Genomic DNA, 24,737 nt, shown 5'->3' on the forward strand with positions numbered 1-24,737 from the left:
ATCTTCAAGGTAAAAAGTTACGTTAACATTTTGTGTAATATTAGCTTACGGTCACCATGCCTTTCTGGTGAGGTTTACCATTTTAATTATAACGCAAGAGATGCAAAAAAAAAAAAATCCACTCTTTACACACTGACTGTGCAGCTTGTAATTTTATGTGTTAAATGCTGCAGAAGTAATTAGAAATATGAGTATTTGAGACAATTTCCGAAACCCACCCTGTTAAGTTACCACACTATCAGAGTGATACAGCAGTAAAAAACACACAATAATATAAAGTATTTTTAGTATGGTGACTCAATATCCGAACTTAATAGTACTGTTTTGGTATGTAAGACCAGAAAGCAAGATTAATTTGCCCCCTATATGACACCCAAGCGCTGCAGCACTAACGTGACAAGACAAGATACAAGCAGGATACAAATTTTTTGTTGCTGTAGAGACAGTAATCATCAGAGATAGTTTATTTCAGTTAAATATTTCAGAATAATTTACACGCTTAAGTGATTGAGCGAGATGTTTCAGTTGGTCCAGTTTCAATTTTGTGCCTTTTGTCGTTCACGGCTTCACTAATTCTGAGGATAGATGAAGAAATAAAAATGTGGGCTAAATCTATCTGGAACTTAATTGTACATTAGAGAAATTCACGCAGTTATCCCATTCAAAGACTATTTTAATGTAAAAAGATTTAATAAACGAAAAATGTAGCACAAGCACATAAATAACAGTAAGTTTGATCTCAACAGTCATAGGAACAACATAACATGTAGAAAAGCTTGTCGTGGTTTTGCTAGTAACGTAGTTAATAATTATAAATAAGCAAATCGTTACTGGATTGGTTTCCTTAGCACATATATAGAGAGCAAGTAACAATATTTATATTTTTTTGTTTTTCGTAACTTATTTTGATCTAAGTACATAGTAACTCTTGTAAAATAAAGGCAGTTTCACTAGAAAATAACGACTAAGACATGTGATTAAATAAAACTTGAATGATTGTGAACCTTAATTAAATGCATATGAGGTCAACATTAAAAAAAATATCGCTAACGTTTTTGTAAGTCACCAAATAACAACGGAGTCTAGCGCGAATTAGCTATTGCTTAATAATTTTAATATTACGAGCCTGCCGAGTTTCTGAAATTCTGAAGTGAATAACCTACAATTCCGGGTAGCCGTCCGACTTTCCACACGCACATTCGAATTCATTGATCTATCGACTTCCTAAACCGTAGTAGTGTCAAGTCTCACACGCAATCTGTCCGAAAAAAGAAAATGGGAACAGTACTACGTATTTTATTTAGCAGACCTTCTCTGCATTTTGCTCTAATTATTTATCTTAACACATAATACCAGTTATTTGCCTTCAATCAGTTATTTAGTTATGAATGAAACGAATACATTTTGGTTTAAGTCCAGATTTATATAGCGAAACTCTTGAAGTTAGTGTAACTTGTTTACTGCTTCCTCTGAGGACGCAAATTTAAGAAAGAGTCAGTCTCCCATGAAACGCGATCAGTGCAGGTAACAAGAATCTACATCCGTTGTATTAGCCGTTGATAAACACTAACTTACGGACATTGGCTCACACTTTGCATTAAGATTCGGTTGCTTGTAATTATTTCTCAGTTCCATCCATTATCTTCCGTAGTGCTTTGCGCATAAGAACTTGGGAAGAAATATTTCATTTCGATCAGCCACGATTTTCCACCAGGAATGATTCCATTACGATTCTACTTTTGACAGTAAGGAATGCTATTTCTGTATTTCTTGTACTATATGGTTCATTTAGTATCCACTATTTATCTTCCCTACAAGGAATGTAAAGAAACCGTGTACACAAATTTGTAGAGTTGTTAGAGGAGATATTTGTTACGTGACACAAATGTGACAGGTACACTGTTTCCTTGCTAGGGGCCCTTGAAGAGTTTTACGCTGGACTTGCTTTGCTTATTCCGTATGCAAGACGCTGACATTGAAATCCAATCTGCAGCACAATTGCATCTTACTGATAGGAGGTTGAGTTTTTATTATTACTGGCAGTGACTATGTCCCTGGATAAAAAAATCGCGTTATTGTTGTTCATATTATGTTGCGTTTACATGGGAGTTTCTAACGGTGTCTACGGGTTCTTGGTGGATTATTATATTCTAACTGCGTTAGATTACATGCACCTCATTTATGGAAAGGCACGATAGAAGAGTCAAGCAGCCAGGCACCTGCATGCACAACGATTTCCATGGAGAAGGTTATATTTTAAATGTTTGATGGCCATCTTCACGAACCAGGACGCCTTACACCCGACAGACGGGAAACAGAAACACCTCGCATTGTACGAGGAAGCTTCCGTTTGAGGAAGTTGCGTTACCGCGAACTGAGGCCACCCTCTGCGCTAGCACACGAGACATAGCCAAGCAACTAAGTGTCTCCGAAGAAAACGTGTCAAATGTCCTGCACGAGATCCTATCAGCTGATGACTTTCTCCAGTGTGTGGAATTCTGCCAATGGTATCTGCATCGATCTGTAAACATCAGTGATTTACAAACGTTGTTTTGTCTACTGTCGAGACTGACTTCATAAAGGAAGGACTGTTCAACTGCCACTATATTATCATTTGGAGTTGGAAAATCGTAAGGCAACTCGTGTATTCCACCATCAACAGAGATTTTCCATAAGTTTTTGGGCTAGTGTTGTTCACGACCACCTGATTAGGCCGTATCTTCAGCCTAGCACGCACGGTGGAGAATGTTACTGTATCTCTCTCCGTGAAGTACAACCAGTTTGTTGGAGAGTGCCCCGCTAGCTGTCAGACAACTATTATGGTTCCAGCATGATGAGATACCACCACATTTAGCCTTTGATGTCAGGAGAACATTTAGGCAATGTTTCCCCAATTGTCGGATTGGGAGGGGTGGGCCAGTACCGTAGCCTCCACCCCCTCCCGACCTCATTCCTGTGGCTTTCTCTGTAAGCAGAGAGAGGAATTGTTGGGTGTACGAGACACCAGTACACATTCCAGAAGAGCTGGTTCTCCGTTTCGGTTAAGCTACAGGTATTATTCGTGAAACACTTGGTTGTTCTGATCGTGTCAGACAATCATTAGCAACCAGATGCCAGTTGTGTATTAGTGTAAGAGGACGACGTTTACAGCAAAATATCTAAAACAATATTCATCATACGGCAGTTTGAACACCGTTTCTGCACTTCACTAGCTTCAAAACCTTTATGGACTCCTAGCTCCGAAAAGGTGCACCTCTACAATTTTTGTCAGATTAAAAGTGTTCCCTTTCATCTTCTCCAAACAGTCTAAAATTTTGCATAGCTTATGTATTTCTTTTACACCATGTAATCACTAGAAGTACCGACTTAAACATTAAGAATTTTGTTGAACTTCGAGGTTAATCTAAGCGTCTTTATATAACTGAACTGCCGCTGAGAGCCTCCTGCTGTTTACCAGTTGGATACATTTTCCAGTTTCATTTCTGAGATCAAACTTCTTTGCGGCGTTAAGAATCTCATTATCATTACAGTTTTATTTCTGAAAATTCTTCTACTATATCCACGAGTTAAGAAGTACATACACTTTTCGTAACTTCATTATGTAGATTACTTTTGCTTATTGGCAATTAACGTTGCATGTCATACCAGTTACATCGTAGGTTTTAATGAAAGAGAAATTTTCACGAGAGGACGTGCGACATCAGGGCATTCTCTATTGCTATCCTTGTTGTATGACGACCAGTGCTATCGAGACGAGAATAGGAACTCTTGAAATATGGTGCTACAGATGGGTAATTTGGATGACTAATGAAGAGGTACGAAATCGAATTAGGGGAAATAATTTATGGCACATCTTCATTAGTAGAAGAGGTCAGCTGATACTACACATTGGTGGTGTAGAGAAGTGTATGTTGGACGGGAGGGCAGAAGGAGGGGGTGGGGGGTGGGGGGGGTGGTGAACTTCAAAGAGCTATGACTAAAGCTTCACTGCAGTAAACATGTTCAGGTGAATGGAGATTGCAATAGTGATGCAGAAATGAAGAAGTTTGTAATTGATAGACTAACACGAAGAGCTGAATCGAATCAGTCCCCAAGACAGCAACAACAGCGACAACGACAACAAAGAAGAAATGAAATAAGAATCAATGCGTGGGATTACAAGGCCGTTTACTCCGAATACGAATCCAGTCTCTTAAACTCACTGAGTTCTCTGAACTGTTAGTCGTATTTCTGTTCGCTGGAAACAAGTGATAATGCCGATTGTACCACTTGACCTGCTCCGTCATCTTTTTCTCTCTCTTTTATGGCAAGTAATAGTTAGTGATATTTTTTTGATAATTCGTATCCAGAAAAAAAAATTTAAGTCCGACATCGTTAACTTTTATTGAACTGTCCTCCTCAGCTGTGTATAACGTTATGCTGATAATGATCACGTTAGGTCCGTCTATGTGCAACTGAATAAACTAATTTTATCATCGTTTCGCGTTTATTTCTTAAAATGCACCATCAGTGGCCTAAAATATACGATAAGAAATAATTAAAAAAATAAGTCAACACTATTTTGTTTTCCGTTTTAAACACTCTACTTCAAGGTTAAAAACCGTTCTGGCATTTTTTGACGTATTACTCTGTGATAACAATCCAAAGTCTTTCACATTATCACTAACATGGCAATGAGAATATGAACATACCTTTTATTTATGTTTTGTTTCGAATTTTGTTATCAAGTATTGAACTTGTTTCCAATCATTAAATGCTGTTGCCAGCTGTCGAATGTGTGTTTGTGGTATCTGCGGTCTGTGTGTCGTGTAACTGTTTGTGTTTGTTGCGTGTGTGTGTGTGTGTGAACTGGTATATGCTTCCGTATTGGTTAGGTATGTATGCATGTGACCCGTATTTTTAATTTTTCGTTTTTTATTAGTTTTTCCTTAACACTTATTTGTATACTGGGTGAACCACAGCTCCACCAACGAACTTTTAGAGCTGGTAGAAGGATCAAAACAAGGAAAAAAATGCGTAGTAAACATAGGTTCTCAAATGTAAGCCTTAAGAGCTATGAGCCCTTGGTCGTCTTTAATACTGTGAAATACATTTGTTCTACAGCACGCTCTTTGCTTTCCATTTTTTTTTTTGGTGGAGATAGTATTGACCAAAACAAGAAAAAATGTCTCTTAAAAACGGCCATTAAAATTCATACCCTCAGAGCTACGAGCACTTGTTCAGCAGAAGAGACGTATTTCGGAGTAGCGAAGATGAATAAGTGCTGATAGCTCTCAAGGTACGTGCTTCGGAGCCCATGTTTACTGGACACTTTTTTTCTTGTTTTGGTCCATACTACCATCTCTAAAAGTTGTTCAGTGGAACTGCTGTTCACACTGTGTATTTGACGCCACTGAAGTGCTTTTCAAGAAATAAAGGCGAAAGAGTAAGGAATGATAACACTGGTTTCACTCGCACAGACTGACCTAAAGTGCTAATTACTAAGTTAATACATTTAATTTTATTTTTTTCTGGGGATACGAAATTATTAAACTCACAGCCAGAGATAATAAGTTGGAAAATTTCACGTTCACTCCCACGAGAAACAACTGGCGCAATGTGAAATAAATACAGACCCTCATAGCACCACAGCCGGGAAACGTCACTTTGTAAGATCATGAGTAAGAAACAGCAGTTTTAACCTTCCAAATGACTGTTAAATGTGTCCTATGTACAGAACTGATGGCAGTGTTCTGTCTTAGAGATAGTGGACTGTGGTCCGACGCCTCGTCACCGTCGGCGTTTGGACGAATCATTCCCTGTGGAGCCGAAGAAGATTGAAGGACAATTCCATTGGCCAAGCCGACCGTAGGCCGAGTTGGGACTGGGAAACAGATCCTCGTTCATCTCGTGGTAAAAGCATACGCCGTACGCATCACGGACAAGCGAAAGCATGTCTTCAGCAAGGTCCTCCATGTACAGGTTCTGCCACAGGTCTGCAGGTACCGGCAGAAGCAGCTCCCCAGGTAGTATCGAGATGCCTCTGCAGTCCTCCACGCTGACATCAGTCTGCAACACCAAAACTTTCATCTCAGTGACCACACCACTAACGGTGCTGGCGGAACAATACGATGGGCACTTTAAGAAATAATGACAAAAATATATATAACGTGTTCCATTTATCTCATACACCCTAAACAACTTCTCTTCCAGAAACAAAACTAAAATGTATCAAGCAAATGTTGTTTAGCTACCAGTGGGACATTAACCAACATGATTGTCTTTTCACTTCGTTCGTTACGAAGATCTGAATAACAGTGCGTCATTTTTTAAATAGCATCCTATATTTTCGTTCAAGGAAACATGACGTCATTAAATACGTAACACAAAAATGACTTTGACTCTCCTCTATTAGCACATAGTGCAGCTATCCAGGATAATGCAGCTCGTTCACTTACTGTATTGACAGCAAACTAATGGAAACATAAGGAAAATGCATACTGATCGTCGCCAGTTGAAGGTTTGTTTGCGTACAATTTACACCAACGAAGAGAAGGTAGAAACACTACTCATCTATGGAGAATCTAAGTTAGCAGAACAGCAATGATCGGTGTGCATTTTGCTCCTGCTTCCTTTTGTTTACTTGAATGGCACACTGTTATGTTTTTGAACAGATTTTCAGATGAGCCGATGGATTACCCAACAAAAATAGGAGCTGCATAAAAAAAATGTGTCAGACATGCCTACAGAAAGTAGTACTGGTCAAATCTATAAGAAAAGTTACTATATAGATATTTCTGAAAACAATTACCTGTTGATATATGCCCTAATTTGTCCCCTCATTTCCATCTGTCTATTATGTAGAAGTAGACCCCAAACTCAGTGTCGCAAGTGATTACCAGACATCGTGACACATCCTTCAGCCCTTCTTAAACAACACGATGTCAGTAATGAACTGGTTAAGAAATGCGTAAGTGTCAAGAGGGATGCTTACCTGTATGTTGCTCAGGATCTGTCCTCCATGGAAAAGAAAACATAATTTCAATGGCTCAGGTAGAAATACGAGACTAAAATAAGAACACTCAAGGACAACTGATGACAACAAAAGGCTAAAGAATTTCAAAGTCTATGAGATCCCAGGGACTTGCGGAGTTTTGACGCTGGAAGAAAAAGGGATGCATGGCTGCCGACAGTATGGCCATCCTCGCAGACGGTCAGGACATCGTTAGACTCTGGAAAGAGCACTTCAGCTCACTGTTAAACCGTAACTCTTCTGACGATGACGACTTCTTCACCGCGATGAGCGGCCGCGCGGTTCGAGGCGTCTTGTCACGGACTGCGCGGCCCCTCCCGCCGGAAGTTCGAGTCCTCCATCGGGCATGGGCGTGTGTGTTGTTCTTAGCATAGGTTAGCTTTAGTTAGTTTAAGTAGTGTGTAAGTCTAGGGACCGATAACCTAAGCAGTTTGGTCCCTTAGGAATTCACACACATTTGAACATTTTTGAACAACTTCTTCAAACACATCGCACAACATCCAGTACAATCTTGGATGGCAGTTCCTCCGACAGTTAATGAATTTAGCAAGGCTCTAGATACTATGAAACCAAGAATGGCACCCGGATTTGACAACATCACTATGGAGATCATTAAAAACAGCGGCTTGCCTCTAAAAACCGTTCTCCCTGTCCCTTCTAATGCGGGAAACTCGTAAGGTACTAGCTAACATGATGATCTTAACAACTGTCACCAACATTAGAAAAGGAAACCAGAGCATCTATGGTAATTGCAGTGGCATATGTTTGCTCTCCGTAGCTGGTAAAACTTTTACTCGAATTCTTATTAATAGCCTCCGGACTCATTCCGAGACTGTACTTCCCGAACCTCACTGCGAATTTCACCCTTCGAGTATCGCTATTGATATGATCTTCTGTGCGAGACAATTAGGATAGAAGTACAGGGACCAACACAAGCCTTTACTATTTGTGTTCTATGATCTAGAGAAGGCTATGTGTAGGTTCTTACACTGTTCGGCTGCCCTGGACACTCTGTTGGGCTTATTCAAATTCTGCTTGATGACATGCCTGAGCAAGTTCAATACCAGGATGAAAAATCTGATAAATCGCGTATCACTAAAACGTTGCCGGCCTGAGTGACCGAGCGGTTCTAGGCGCTACAGTCTGGAGCCGCGCGACCGCTACGGTCGCAGGTTCGAATCCTGCCTCGGGCATGGATGTGTGTGATGTCCTTAGGTTAGCTAGGTTTAAGTAGTTCTAAGTTCTAGGGGACTGATGACCTTAGCAGTTAAGTCCCATAGTGCTCAGAGCCATTTGAACCATTTGAACTAAAAGACTCAAACAAGGTTGTGTTCTCACACCAACATCCGCATCAACGTTCTTTGCCCTGAAACTAGCAGTCATGCTTTCTGAGACATCGTCTGTAAGCAATGGAGGTGTAGAAATTAAATACAGATTTGACAGAGGACTGTCTAATCAGTCTACACCCCATTCTAAGAGGTTCACAAGTCTGAACTGCAGTATGCAGACGACTGCGCTTCTCTCGCTGATACGCCCGAGCAGCTACAGCTATTTGTAAATTTTTTCTACAGTACGTATGAACGGTTTGGCCTCATCAACATCCCAAAAAGAAAAGTATCAGCACATCCAGTTCTTGAAGCTGTCTTTCTGGATATCAGTATCTATGTTTCTAACACACCTTTGGAACAAGTAGACCACTTTCTCCATCTAGGAAATATATTATTAATTAACTGATTATCGGAAAAGTATGCGGAGAACAAAATACTTGCTGTCCATTTTGCTTTTGTATGTGTGCTATAACGGGTCTTTCTAAATAAAGATCGAACACTTTGCACCAGACTGATGATGTATCGAGCAGTTATTTCTACCCTGTTCAGTGGTTGCAACATGGTGTGGAAATAAGAAACAAAATGAGTTAAATGTAGACCCACAGTACACTATAGTTATATCCAAGAACACTGACTATGCTTACATGATATTTACTGTTTAGATGAAGCCTAACGTTTCGCCATGATGATGTTACCTCACTAATCGCTCCTTGCTAACTGAAATCATTTCTTATCGATAGTATATATTTGTATCTGTCTGCAGTCACGCCTTAAAAGGGTAATCAGTTTCACGATACGCTCCACGACAGACTGCATCGCATTCGGTTGTATGCCGTTGTTTTAGATAAACAAATTTATCCCATCGTTCAGTAAGGAATTTGTTTTCAACTCCGATCAATGTGAATTTGAAAATGAAATGCATATGAAAGAAACCCTGGAAATTAAAGGTACCAAGAGAGTTACATGAAGATCAACTAACATCAGCCCCTTAAGGAATACTTATACAATTATTCCGACTGTTAATCTGCATGGTAAACTGGCTGGAAAGTTATTTATTTATTGTGATGCGAGAAGTTGAAGGTGCTCTGTCCCCTATGATTCTTTCTTGTGTGCGTCATCTTGCAAGGGAAGTAGATAATAATTACGCCACAGCAAGCAAGAGTGGGAAAAAGGGCTAAGAGAACTACAACTATGGCATGAGGACTGCTTCTGGCCAATCTCTGGTCAAAATAACTTGCTTTTGTTTGATTCATGGTCTGCGTATACAAATTATATTCCTTTAGAGCAAAGTATCCCTCCTGAAAAGTGTGTGACATTGCAATTCATTCCACCTGGAACCCCTGAACAAATTCAGCCTTTGGATGTTTGCTTTTCCGTGCCTACAAAACATGTTATCTCATTGTCTGCAGCCACCCTTACAGGGTATGCAGTTTCACGATAGGCTCCACGACAGACTGTATCGCATTCGGTCGCATACCATCACATTAGATCAGTTCTCATCACCCCGCCTACACCAACATCATTCTATATGTATTCTTTAAGAGTAGATACCTAACTGAACGTCCTGCATCGTTGTAACTCCCAAGAAGTTTGCCTTCGATCTTGATGGTGCGAGCGTTTATGATCACTATGGCGCGCCATTTTCCATTCGGAGTTTTTGGTGCAAACTAATAGTTTGTTTTCAACATCTCTTGAATATCGACGACGTCTGTTATGTGAAGTGTAGTACATACCTCCCACTGGAGTTTGATTTCTACACCTCCTGGACACTCATTTTCTGTCGCTCTCCTCACACACTTGGTGAGTCATTAGCAGTTAATATTTTTCCTGACATTATTGTTAAAACACCATTTTCAGACAAGCCTTATTAAAAACTAAACTTGCGACTCCGCACTCAAAGAATTCCTTGTAAGACAAAAAGAAAAAACGACGCACCACGAAGTAATTATCCTAATGGGTCGGAAATCGATAGATGTGATGTACTTGTACAGATAAACAAATTATTACAGTTTCAGAAAAAATTAATGATTTATTCAAGAAAAAGAGCTTCACATACTGAACTAGTCATTAACGCCCTGGGCAGCCTCTGGCCCTTATGCAAGCAGTTATTCGGTTTGTCATTGGTTGATAGAGTTACTGGATGTCCTCCTGAGGGACATCGTGCCAAATTCTGTCCAATTGGCGCGCTAGATCATCAAAATCCAACTATGGACCGAGGGCCCTGCCCATAGTGCTTCAAACGTTCACAATTGGGGGAGGGGAGGGGGGGGAGGAAGGGGTAGATCTGCGACCTTGCTGCTCAAGGTAGGGTTTGGTAAGTATGGAGGTGAGAATTAGAACTCCCGGGATGTGTGGATGGGCGTTATCTTGCTGAAATGTAAGCCCAGGAGGGCAACAAAACTTGGCATAGAATATCGTCGACTGTTGAGCTGTATGGGGACAGCGAGTAACAACCAAAAGAGTCCTTCTACGAAAAGAAATGGCATCACAGGCCATCACACCTGGTTGTCAAGTCGTATGGTGGGCGACAGTCAGGTTCGTATCCCATCGCTGTCTGAGGCGTCTCCAGATGGGAATCCCGTTGACTGGAGCAGAGTCGTCTTCAGCGACGACTCCCACTTTATACTGAGCCCAACGGCCAACGAAGACATGTCTAGATAAGCGCCCAACAGTTGAGGGATACCAACCTGACTGTCACCCACCATACGGCTCGATAACCAGGAGTGGTGCTCTGAGGTGCCATTTCTTTCCACAGGAAGGCCCCATTGTTTGTCATCCGTGGCACCCTTACATCGCAGCGATATGTCGACGATATTCTGTGCCACATTTTGTTGCCCCTTATGGTAAGCTATCCTGGACTTAACATACAGAGAGATAACGCCAGCCCGCAGACGACGAGAGTGTCTACGCTTGCCTCTGTGCTTGCCAAATCCTACCTTGGTCAGCTATGTCGCCGGATCTCTCCCCCATCGGGAACGTTTGGAGCACTCCCACCATCTCGGAACTTTGACGACCCAGTTGGACGGAATTTGGCGCGATATCCCTCAGGAGAACATCCAAAAACTCTATCGATTAATTCGAAGCCGAATTACTGCTTGCATAAGGGTCAGAGGTGGACCAACGCATTATTGATTTGCTCAATTTTTGAAGCTGTTTCTCTTGAATTAATCATCCAATTTTTCTGAAATTGTAATCAATTTGTTTTTCTGTACATGTACATAACATCTACCAATTTACGTCCTATTCGGGTAACTATTTAGTGATACAGCTTTTTTTAAATTCTTTTATAGAGTATACCTGGCATGCAACCATATTTAAATACCAATGAATTTAATATTTTGCAAACTTATTCATTCTTCGTCATCATGATATTTTTATGTAAAGACATGTCTAGATAAGCGCCCAACAGTTGAGGGATACCAACCTGACTGTCAGCCACCATACGGCGCGATAACCAGGAGTGGTGCTCTGAGGTGCCATTTCTTTCCACAGGAAGGCCCCATTGTTTGTCATCCGTGGCACCCTTACATCACAGCGATATGTCGACGATATTCTGTGCCACATTTTGTTGCCCCTTATGGTAAGCTATCCTGGACTTAACATACGTAGAGATAACGCCAGCCCGCAGACGACGAGAGTGTCTACGCTTGTCTCTGTGCTTGCCAAATCCTACCTTGGTCAGCTATGTCGCCGGATCTCTCCCCCATGTAATATGTAACTAATTAAGACAACTCTCGTTGAGGACATACCTTACTTAGCAGTTGACAGGAGTAATCGTTCCCTCAGAACTTGCCACAGGTGCAGTGGTTATCATCCAAGCTCTCCAATTCGTCAGACCACTTGGTTTCAACAAGTTCTTGACCACACTGGATTCGCCAAAATTATAGTCTGATGCCCCCACCCAAGCAGTGTGGAGATAATACAACATCCATCTTATAAATATAATGCAGAAGACATTTCAGCTATAGAGGTAAGGAAAGTCGATGAACTTTCTCTGGATTCCAGAGCGTTATGGAAGACAACTAAAACCTGAAACGAATTACATATACCTCAAGGAGCGCTTCCTTATCCCCGATTTCAGTGCATCTGACCACAGTCCTGAGCTAAAGACAGTGTATATAGCACACGGAAATACAGTTTTTGTAAGAAACACAATGGAAGAGTGGCCAACAGTACTCTAATCTGCCATCAGTCACTCCTCTCTCCCTCCACCCACCCCTCCTCCCCGCACTCCCCACTCCCCAGCCCGCAGATGATGTTTACGTGTTATCCACAAGCTAGATGGCACCTAGGTCCATCATCCATCATAGAAATTTCCCCAGTCACCTAAACAGGATGGACACCAAGACTTCCCAATTTGCACATAAGACTCAATTCAGGAGCTGATTTAAATGAATGTAAAATTCTTGGTCAATAAGTCACCTGTACTGTTCCGTTCCAACCCACTCCATTCCATTCTGATCCGCTCAATTATGTTCCATTCCAATCTGTTCTGTTCCGTGTCGTGTTAACGGTCGGTGTGAATGAAATACTGGTCCATTCCGTTCCCAGTTTTAAGATCCAGTATCTGAATTTTGCTGTAACATGACGATGTATGAGGATACGACCCAACAACTGACACCCAGATAGCTGACAGCCCCAGTAGCTGACACTCCACATTAACTGACCCCTGTAAATGACACCAACTGTCAAGCTTCTGGTGTTAGAACACTGTTCAATTTTATCGCCTTTTTGACTATCACTGCCTTGCCGCATTGGCATTGTTGTTTCCACTGTGCAATAGGATAAGTTAGCATTATGAGCAAGAGATTACAAACGATTCTTTGCTGCAAGATAAAGTTAATACCCCAGCATGGAGTCACTATAATGTTTCATTGATTTTGGAAGTGGGTAACTGGAAACATAGTAACCCTTGTTTCGTACCCTTACGAATGTATATTTCTACTGTTCAATATGTTTTCCCACTGAAGTGTCGTTTAGTTCCTGCTGTGTGATGGAATGATTTAGAATTACCAGTAGAAAATGACAAACGTTTTGTAGTGTAAGATAATACCGTGTCACGGAGTTGTTATAATGTTTAAATGATTTTGAATGTTGGTAGTTGAAAGCATTGCAACTCTCCTTTCTTACCTATGAGGAATGTAATGCTCCAGTTCAGCATTCTGTTGCACCAAAGTGCCATGGAGTTTCTACTGAGTGACAGAAGAAGATGACAAACGTTTTGAAGAGGACGTTAATACCATAGCATGGATGTGATTATAACATTTGGTTGAGTTTGATATCGGTTTAGGACACATTTTTTAACGAATTTAGTTAGACTTGGAAATAACATAATACTCACCATCAACAAATGTGTTTTAAGCTTTAACTTAGATCAGGAAAAGTGCTCATCTATGTTTTTCAATATTGTAGAATTAATTTTTATTTATTTTGATGAATTTAATACGTGGTACAAAAATCTAAGTACATATAAATTTTATCAGCTAACATAACCTTTTTACAGTGCTGCCAATAAGTGAGCTTGTATATTTTAATACGTAATACAGACAAATTAGATGGTCAAATATTTAATTTGTTAATCCATTGTAGTTGTAAAGTGAGATACAATGATCAAACTTTGATAGTCAGCAATTGCTGCTTAACCTATACCTTTTATCATCAGTGCCAATACACAAGCCATGTTTGTGTTTCTTTTTTAAATACTGTAGTCCAGTAGTGCTACATGTCGCTTTTGCTCAGAGACTTACATATTTTGAGAAATTTCATTCTGATGCTAATTTCAAGTTTCTGCTCACGGACAGAGAGATCTGTAATTATATTTATATATTATGATAAACGACTTATGTGTGTGTGTGTGTGTGTGTGTGTGTGTGTGTGGAAAGTAATGTTGTGACACTTGATGTAAATACTGCATTTTTTGTTTTGCTGACTTATTTTTTGAAGACATTTTCGACCTGCAATGAGTATTGCTGACTCTTGACAAACTTCACAGAACAGTTTAGATGAGGAACATATTTACTTTCAGTTATCCTTGTGCCTTGCACACTGTATGGCACGGAGATCGAGCTTTGCGTGCGCAGTACCACTACTTAACCCATTATTACATGGCGTAAACATGGTGTCTGCGTGTGTATATGTATATGTGTGTGTGTGTGTGTGTGTGTGTGTGTGTGAGTGTGTGTGTGTGTGTGTTTGCTGATGTATCTTAGCTGTGGTAATACTGTAAGTTATTCCCTTTACACAATTTTATTGGCATGGGTAAGATGGCTGGTCTGTGGCTACAATGTGTTAGGCTGCCTCACTTTTATGACCGCTAAAATACTCCACTATGATTGGCTATCTCGTTTTGTTACGATACTGATTTTGACTGGGGAGGAGATAGGAGGGGATGGGAGGGTAGAGGAAGGTGTGACTTTTCACATCAAGACGATTGCGTCATTGCTAAAAGAAAAAGCTTGTCATGTCATATGTTTGCCCTTGCCAAGTTGGGAAGCTGCACCACCACTTTCTCTTATCGTCAATTGTATCTCAAGACTCAATAAAGATTACGTGCAAAGTATGCTGGAGTCGGCATAGAATACTACTCTAGAGTTTATGCCAAGAAGTACTAAGTAATTGTGTGTGAAATCTTATGGGACTTAACTGCTAAGGTCATCAGTCCCTAAGCTTACACACTACTTAACCTAAATTATCCTAAGGACAAACACACACACCCATGCCCGAGGGAGGACTCGAACCTCCGCCAGGACCTGCCGCACAGTCCATGACTGCAGCGCCCTAGACCGCTCGGCTAATCCCGCGTGGCCCAAGAAGTACTGATTTATCGCAATCATTACTCGCAGTTGCCAAAGATCGAGCCTGCATATTTACAGTCATAAGTTCTTGATCTATCGTAGGTCAGGACTATAGACTTCTCATTGCCACGTAAGAACTGTACACTCCCGCCTCTGCAAATCTATCAATAAACTGGCTCAGATCATAAAAACATAATTCAAGGCACGAAAGAAGAAGAATTCCCAAAGTTTCCGCCATCCTCTTGCGGGAAAGAACTAAAAACTGAGTGGCGTGGCTTACTCCCGGCTGTCAACAACGAATTAACGACCTTACGTCTCATACTGTGGTAGTCTTACGTGCACCGTAACACTAAGACAGGGTTTGTTTACAACGAAATCATCTAATTTTACATGCTACACCAGCGCAACTGTATTACTCTTATCTCTGGCATTGTGCACGCAAAGAAAGATACAAAGAACAATTTACTTGTCTGCAAATAATGCGTTGTACGAGGGTTCTTGATTTTGCAGAAGCTATACAGATTCTGAAAGCTTCTCAAAACAAAACAAAATTATAATTTCGCGCGTTACTGTAGAATTCAGTTTCTTACTGTTGTTAGTTGGCGCTGGATACGTGGTATACACTGCAATTGTTTGTTCACGACTACATTTTTATCGTTACACCGTATAAAACAATTTCATGGGTAAACAATTCATGGAAATCACTTTGCAATGTTTTACAAAATACGTAACGGATCTTCTGAGTGATCGAAAATAAAACACTGAAAGCGGCCGCTAAGTGTAACTATCGTGCATGCGGTAAACTACCTGTTAACAAACAATTTTCGGCAACTTAGCAGTGTATAAACTGACACCCTCATGTATGCCATTCAGCAGCCTCTTCCAATGTATTATTTTCGACCATGCAAAAGATCTGTTACGTATTGTTTTGTAAGGAATACCATTTTGTAAAACATTGTGAAGTTATTTCCGTGAATTGTTTACTGATAAAGAAGGTGGTGTCGTGTGGCACCTCGGCCTGGTGCAAGTCTTTCAGTTGGACGCTCCTTCGGCGACTAGTGTCTCCTTAAAACCAATGGGAACCAGTTTTGCCCAAAGGGTCATCCATCCGATTGGTAACCTCACAGAACATTACTTAACTTCGATGATAGGTTGGAAACCTGTGTTATTAATTTGTCAACGCCGTTGGCTTCTTTACTGACGAAATAGTTATAGACGATGTAATGATAAAAATATATTTGTGAACAAACAAATGCAGCATGTACCATGTATACACCGCCACCTAGCTATTAAGTCCACTTTGCTTCCAATTCCTTGGTAGCAGTATGCACTTGTCTCGTGATTGAGAATGTAGACGATGTATACAGCGTGTTAAAAAAAGGTACGGCCTAACTTTCAGGAAACATTCCTCACACACAAATAAAGAAAAGATGTTATGTGGAGCTCATTTTAGTTTCGTCATTATGTACTGTACTTCCTCGATTCACCGCCAGTTGGCCCAATTGAAGGAAGGTAATGTTGGCTTCGGTGCTTGTGTTGACATGCGACTCATTGCTCCACAGTACTAGCATCAAGCACATCAGTACGTAGCATCAACAGGTTAGTGTTCATCACGAACGTGGTTTTGCAGTCAGTGGAATGTTTACAAATGCGGAGTTGGCAGATGCCCATTTGATGTATGGATTAGCACGGGGCAATAGCCGTGCAGCTGATTGGCCTCCACGGGTACACTTCTGCGAATGGTTCATCCAACAATGTGTCAATCCTCATTTCAGTGCAAATGTTCTCTTTACAGATGAGGCTTCATTCCAACGTGATCAAATTGTAAATTTTCACAATCAACATGTGTGGGCTGACGAGAATTCGCACGCAATTGTGCAATCACGTCATCAACACAGATTTTCTGTGAACGTTTGAGCAGGCATTGTTGGTGATGTCTTGATTGGGCCCCATGTTCTTCCACCTACTCTCAATGGAGCACGTTATTATGATTTCATACGGGATACTCTACCTGTGCTGCTAGAACATGTGCCTTTACAAGTACGACAGAACATGTGGTTCATGCACGATGGAGCTCCTGCACATTTCAGTCGAAGTGTTCGTACGCTTCTCAACAACAGATTCGGTGACCGATGGATTGGTAGAGGCGGACCAATTCCATGGCCTCCACGCTCTCCTGACCTCAACCCTCTTGACTTTCATTTATGGGGACATTTGAAAGCTCTTGTCTACGCAACCCCGGTACCAAATGTAGAGTCTCTTCGTGCTCGTATTGTGGACGGCTGTGATACAATACGCCATTCTCCAGGGCTGCATCAGCGCATCAGGGATTCCATGCGACGGAGGGTGGATGCATGTATCCTCACTAACGGAGGACATTTCGAACATTTCCTGTAACAAAGTGTTTGAAGTCACGCTGGTACGTTCTGTTGCTGTGTGTTTCTATTCCATGATTAATGTGATTTGAAGAGAAGTAATAAAATGAGCTCTAACATGGAAAGTAAGCGTTTCTGGACACATGTCCACATAACATATTTTCTTTCTTTGTGTGTGAGCAATGTTTCCTGAAAGTTTGTCCGTACCTTTTTGTAACACCCTGTATACTGGACAATTTTACATGACTGTCATAACACTGGTAAGCTAGAAAACCATACTACACTCATTACACTATGTCTATAATCAGTGATAAAATATAACATATTTTCATATTTTTATACCAATTTTGTCTTGTATTTTACATACGTTGTAAATGATGGAATGTTGAAAAGAGTAAGGCTATTTTGAAATTTATTTATGTATTTATTTCCTATTTTCTTTTAGTCTGTCCGCCCCGATAGCTGGGTGGTCAGCGCGGCGGTCTGTCTCACCAAGGAGCCCGGGCTCGATCCCTGGCTGGGTGGGAGATTTTCTTCGCTCATGGACTGGGTGTTATGTTGTCCTCATTATCATTTCACCATCATCAGTGGAAGGCAACGGGAAACCGCCACTGGAATCACTTCCCTAGACGTTCATGTGGTGGACCTCTCTGACGAGGCTTCCCCCATGACAAAACCTGCCGTAAGGCAGAACACAAAGTTTATTTTTTCTTTTAGTCTATTATCTGTATAAAATAAAGCTGATACCTTAGCTGAAAGCGAGTTCTGTTTACGCCATCGTTCCTCATTCCTAGTTAGATTACAGAATGTTGCATTTCCACATGCTTTCCTGTGCTGGTCTGTAACATCTTGTCTAACGGCACATTTCCAGACGATGTGATCCGGAGTATCAATTGCTCCACATTCACAAGTGTCTGTGGTGCAATGTTCCATTTTTAGTAATTAGTAGGGATACGGACCATGTCCCGACGGGTAGTGTATAGCTTCCCTGGTCGGAAGGAAATATGTCATTCTTGTTCTTTATATCACGTCAGGAAAGTACTCGTAGGTTCTCCTGGCTGTTCCTGGCCTTTCCCAGATTTTTTGCCATTCTCTCTTAATGTATGCCTTTATTTCCTTATTCGATAAGGATCTTGTGCCCAGTATCTCCTTATCTTATCATAACCGCGCTTTTTGAAACAATATTGTGCACTTGTCTTCCTTACTGGTAGATCTAGAGATAGCAAGCCTGATATCACTAGCAACGCCTCAGTCGGTGTTGTTCTATATGCACCTGTGAGAAGCAGGAGTATAGTTGTTGCTATTTTATGTATAATTTTAATGCCTCTCTGGCAGACAATTTCTACACGTGCATTGAACTTTTGCTTTTCGTCGATGTTAATTCCAAGGTACCTATATACTTCTTTTCTTTTCACAAATAGGTCTTTGTGGGATTATTTTTATTCTTGAAAATGCTCCTTTTAGTAACATATATAAACTGTTTTGTGCGCTGCTATCGTTAGTATTCTACGCACCAGTTGCTTCGTCTTTCAAGAATTACCGTACTGTTTTCCTGTAATTCAGCCCTTATGTCAGCAGATAGTATAATTAACAGATCGTCTGCGTAGGCGATGCAGCCTCTAGTGTTTGTTATACTCTGTAGCTGCTATGTGCTGTGACACTCGCTACTACAGCTTGTTGCGTGCTGTCACACCTTGCATTTATTGCACTTTCAACTTTTTCTGAATTTGATAGTATGACCTTTAACTCTTGCTTGTCTGGAGGTAGGCATGCTGTCCGTTCCTTCTTTCCTTTCTTCTTAGCCTCTCCTAGAACCTCCACTCATTCTCTCCATTATTCTTACTAGTGGTCTTTGTATTGTCCATCTTTTCGTCGCCCTTGTCCATATGGTTAGTCACGTTTTCGGTTTGTGTCGCTATGTCTCTTCTCGTTCTTCACTTTGGACCAAAAAATTTTGGCTTCTTCTGCATCTCGCTTTCTCTTCAATGGAAGTTTCCGTTTCTTACAAAGATGACAGATAATCTTATAATCCATTTTATCAGTGGGCTCGAGTGTAATAGTTTTCTTCCTGGACAGTGTTTCACCTTCTTCGACTGCCGACGTGGTATTTGCGCGTTTGTATTTACTCTGTGGCTTCCTGTAATGTTCGCCAGCGGATTGCACAATGGTTCAGGATCCATTTCCGGTTCTTTGAATTTCCCGCTCAGGAACAGTTGGTATGTCACGCAGTCATTACCTCCTTGGCCTTCAGTGTGGAACTGCGCGACCGCTACGGTCGCAGGTTCGAATCCTGCCTCGGGCATGGATGTGTGTGATGTCCTTAGGTTAGTTAGGTTTACGTAGTTCTAAGTTCTAGGGCACTGATGATCTGAGATGTTAAGTCCCATAGTGCTTAGAGCCATTTGAACCAAGACTAAAGAAAAATCAAGACACGTTCATAGGATATGTCGAACTGGAAAAAGCGTTAGACAATGTAAAATGGTACAAGATGTTCGAAATTCTGGAAAAAGTAGGGGTAAGCTATAGGGAGGGACGGCTCATATACAATATGTACAACAGCCAAAAGGGAGCCGGCCAAAGTGGCCGTGCGGTTAAAGGCGCTGCAGTCTGGAACCGCAAGACCGCTACGGTCGCAGGTTCGAATCCTGCCTCGGGCATGGATGTTTGTGATGTCCTTAGGTTAGTTAGGTTTAACTAGTTCTAAGTTCTAGGGGACTAATGACCTCAGCAGTTGAGTCCCATAGTGCTCAGAGCCATTTGAACCATAGCCAAAAGGGAATAATAAGAGTGGACGACCAAGAACAAAGTGCTCGAATTAAAAATGGTGTAAGACAAGGGTGCAGCCTTTCGCCCCTACTGTTCAATCTGTACATCGAGGAAACAATAATGGAAATAAAAGAAAGGTTGAGGAGTGGAATTAAAATTCAAGGTGAAATGATACCAGTGATACGATTCACTGATGATATTGCTATCCTGAGTGGAAGTGAAGAAGAATTACATGATCTGCAGAATGGAATGAACAGCTCTAATGAGTACACAGTATGGACTGAGAATAAATAAAAGAAAGACGAAGGTAATGAGAAGTAGTAGAAATGGAAACAGCGATAAACCTAATATCAAAATTGATGGTCACAAAGTAGATGAAGTGAAATAATTCTGCTACCTAGGCAGTGAAATAACCAATGACGGACGGAGAGACATCAACAGCAGACTAGCTATGGCAAAAAAGGCATTCCTGACCGACAGAAGTCTACTAACATCAAATATCAGCCTGAATTTGAGAAAGAAATTTCTGAGAACGTACGTCTGGAGTAAGCATGGTAGTGAAACATGGACTGTGGGAAAACCGGAACAGAAGAGAATAGAAGCGTTTGAGATGTGGTGCTACAAACGAATGTTGAAAATCAGGTAGACTGATAAGGTAAGGAATGAGGAGGTTCTACGTAGAATCGGAGAGGAAAGGAATATGTGGAAAACACTGATAACGAGAAGGGACAGAACGATAGGACATCTGTTAAGACATCTGGGAATGACTTTCATGGTACCACAGGAACTGTAGAGGGCAAAAACTGTAGAGGAAGACAGAGATTGGAATACATCCAGCAAATACACTACTGGACATTAAAATTGCTGCACCACGAAGATGAAGCGCTACAGACTTGAAATTTAACCGACGGGAAGAAGGTGTTGTGATACGCAAATGATTAGCTTTTCAGAGCATTCACTCAAGGTTGGCACCGGTGGTGACGCCCACAACGTGCTGACATGAAGAAATTTTCCTACCGCTTTCTCATACACAAACAGCAGTTGACCGGCGTTGCCCGGTGAAACGTTGTTTGATGCCTCGTGTAAGGAGGAGAAATGCGTACCATCACGTTTCCGACTTTGATAAAGGTTTATCGTATCACGACATTGCTGCTCGCGTTGGTCGAGATCCAATGACTGTTAGCAGAATATGGAATCGGTGGCTTCGGGAGGGTAATACGGAACGCCGTGCTGGATCCCAACGGCCTCTTATCACTAGCAGTCGAGATGACAGGCACCTTATCCGCATGGCTGTAACGGATCGTGCAGCCACGTCTCGATCCCTGGGTCAACAGATGGGGACGTTTGCAAGACAACAACCATCTGCACGAACAGTTCGACGACGTTTTCAGCAGCATAGACTATCAGCCCGGAGACCGTGGCTGCGGTTACCCTTGACGCTGCAGCACAGACAGGAGCGCCTGCGATGGTGTACTCAAGATCGAACATGGGTGCACTAATGGCAAAACGTCATGTTTTCGGATGAATCCAGGTTCTGCTTACAGCATCATCATGGTCGCATCCGTGTTTGGCGACATCGCGGTGAACGCACATTGGAAGCGTGTATTCGTCATCGCCATACTGGCGTATCACCCGGCGTGATGGTATGAGGTGCCATTGGATACACGTCTCGGTCACCTCTTGTTCGCATTGACGGCACTTCGAACAGTGGACGTTACATTTCAAATATGTTACGACCCGTGGCTCTATCCTTCATTCTATCCCTGCGAAACCCTACATTTCAGCAGGATAATGCACGACCGCATGTTGCATGTCCTTTAAGGGCCTTTCTGGATACAGAAAATGTTCGACTGCTGCCCTGGCCAGCACATTCTCCAGATCTCTCACCAACTACAAACGTCTCGTCAATGGTGGCCGATCAACTGGCTCGTCACAATACGCCTCTTGATGAACTGTGGTACACTGTAGAAGCTGCATGGGCAGCTGTACCTGTACACGCCATCCAAGCTCTGTTTGACTCAATGCCCAGGCGTCTCAAGGCCGTTATTACGGTCAGAGTTGGTTGTTCTGGGTACTGATTTGTCCGGATATATGCACCCAAATTGCGTGAAAATGTAATCACATGTCAGTTATAGTATAATATATTTGTCCAATGAATACCCGTTAATCATCTGCATTTCCTCTTGGTGTAGCAATTTTAATAGCCAATAGTGTAATTGAGGCCGTATGCTGCAAATGCTACTCTGAGATGAACAGGTTAGCACAGGAGAGGAATTTGTGGCGGGCCGCATCAAACTAGTCAGAAGACTGGAAAAAAAGGTCCGCACGGATTATAGTCACTCACGGCGAAACTGATGTCATTACATGCACTCGATAACCTAACGCGAACGTTAGTGGATTCCGTTTTCCAGGGCAAGTAAGTAATAGGAACGGAGCGGACATTGACCCACTACCGACACGATGGCCGTCTGGAGACGTTATTTTGGAGAGAGAAAAATTGTGTTTAAAACACCATGAAGTTATATAAGTACAGCTTGTTTAGCATGTCGTGGTGCATGTGCCATAATACGATCCGCCGGAGCTGTCAAGTAAATGTGTTGACATTCGTAACAAGATGGAAAGAAAGTCTAAAGAACCTGAATTTGATATTTTCTCGTCTAATTGCCCACTTTGAACGCTTGCGAGTGTGACTCACCTGATCGAAGGCGCAGCGTTCGCTGAGCACGCTGTTGACCAGTGCGACGGCGCCGTCTGGAGCGCCGCCGTCGACGTGCAGACGCCGCACTATCTCGATGGCCACCTGCTGCCCGGGAGACAGTGGCGTCGCAGACAGGGACATGGCACGCAGCGACACCTCTTTCGGGCCCGCTGCCGCGATCCAGTCCTCCCCCAACCCCCAAAGCGGCCTGCAGCAATCACCATCAACAGTTATCCAAGCACCAAGCACTAGTCTCTACATCATGTATATACGGGGCGTATCACGTAAGACACGCACCGCAAATACTGTGTAAATGGAAACTGCTGTTGATGTGCGGTTTTCACATAACCTATGGGTAGTCGGAGGCTCCCACTGTTAGCCAATTAACATTGTAACTATACTTCGAAAGTATATTTTTTTGGAAACATACAATTTTTTAATGGGATGATGCCTATTGTCATTAACAGACTAAAAGTAGGATAAACTAGAACGTCAGTGGTGTTCGTTGCGGATTCTAGTGAGAGTCATTTACGAGATATCGTGTTTTGAAAACTTTCCACGCCGAAAATTGTTTGTGCCATTACTCACTCGCTCATATTGTGAAGCTCTTTCTCCTCTCTCTTCACTTGAAGTGATCATTCAGGTTTTCTGAAATTGCAATCATTTCTTTGCTACTATTGTAAATTATATCTGTCTATTTTCGTCCCATTCGGATAATTCTTCGTGATGCATCTTTTCTTTCTTAGGGTGTATTTATATCACAACAAGCAGGTACAAGCCACAGTATTCAGATGTACATTTCCATACAGCTTACGTAGGTACATAGGTAAATGCAATAGTTAACTGTAATACATTTTCACCAGTTGTAGAGTAATGGAGTAGAGGATAATGGAATGTAGTCGAATTAAGTCGGGTGATGCTGAGGGAATTAGATTAGGAAATGAGACACTTAAAGTAGTAAATGAGTTTTGCTGTTTGGGAAGCAAAATAACTGATGATGGTCGAAGTAGAGAGGATATAAAATGTAGACTGGCAATGGCAAGGAAAGTGTTTCTGAAGAAGAGAAATTTGTTAACATCGAGTATAGATCTAAGTGTCAGGAAGTCGTTTCTGAAAGTATTTGAATGGGGTGTAGCCATGTATGGAAGTGAAACATGGATGATAAATAGTTTGGACAAGAAGAGAATAGAAGCTTTCGAAATGTGGTGCTACAGAAGAATGCTGAAGATTAGATGGGTTGATCAGATAACTAATGAGGAGGTACTGAATAAAGCTGGGGAGAAAAAGAGTTTGTGGCACAACTTCACTAGAAGAAGGGATCGGTTGGTAGGACATGTTCTGAGGCATCAAGAGATCAGCTATTTAGTATTGGAGGGCAGCGTGGAGGGTAAAAATCGTAAAGGGAGGGTTTGGTTGGGTTGTTTGTGGGAAGAGACCAAACAGCTAGGTCATCGGTCTCATTGGATTAGGGAAGGACGGGGAAGGAAGTCGGCCGTGCCCTTTCAAAGGAACCATCCCGGCATTTGCCTGGAGTGATTTAGGGAAATCACGGAAAACCTAAATCAGGATGGCCGGACGCGGGATTGAACCGTCGTCCTACCGAATGCGAGTCCAGTGTGGTAGAGGAAGACCAAGAGATGAATACACTGAGCAGATTCAGAAGTATGTAGACTGCAGTAGGTACTGGGAGACGAAGAAGCTTGCACAGGGTAGAGTAGCATAGAGAGCTGCATCAGACCAGTCTCAGGACTGAAGACCACAACA

General features: G+C 41.8%; 1 protein-coding gene across 1 annotated transcript in view; it reads right to left on the bottom strand.

The window, feature by feature from the left end:
• Positions 1 to 5,769: 5,769 nt before the first annotated feature.
• The window catches only part of LOC124775967, a 68,006-nt gene continuing 49,038 nt past the window's right edge, over positions 5,770 to 24,737 (bottom strand). Inside the window, exons 4-5 of the mRNA XM_047250808.1 lie at positions 22,971 to 23,181; positions 5,770 to 6,048 (exon numbers count right to left, since the gene is read on the bottom strand). Of these exons, the coding sequence (XP_047106764.1) occupies positions 5,770 to 6,048; positions 22,971 to 23,181 (490 nt within the window). The remainder of the gene's footprint in view (positions 6,049 to 22,970; positions 23,182 to 24,737) is intronic.

This window comes from Schistocerca piceifrons, chromosome 2 (genome assembly GCF_021461385.2).
Source record: "Schistocerca piceifrons isolate TAMUIC-IGC-003096 chromosome 2, iqSchPice1.1, whole genome shotgun sequence".
Lineage (NCBI taxonomy): Eukaryota > Metazoa > Arthropoda > Insecta > Orthoptera > Acrididae > Schistocerca > Schistocerca piceifrons.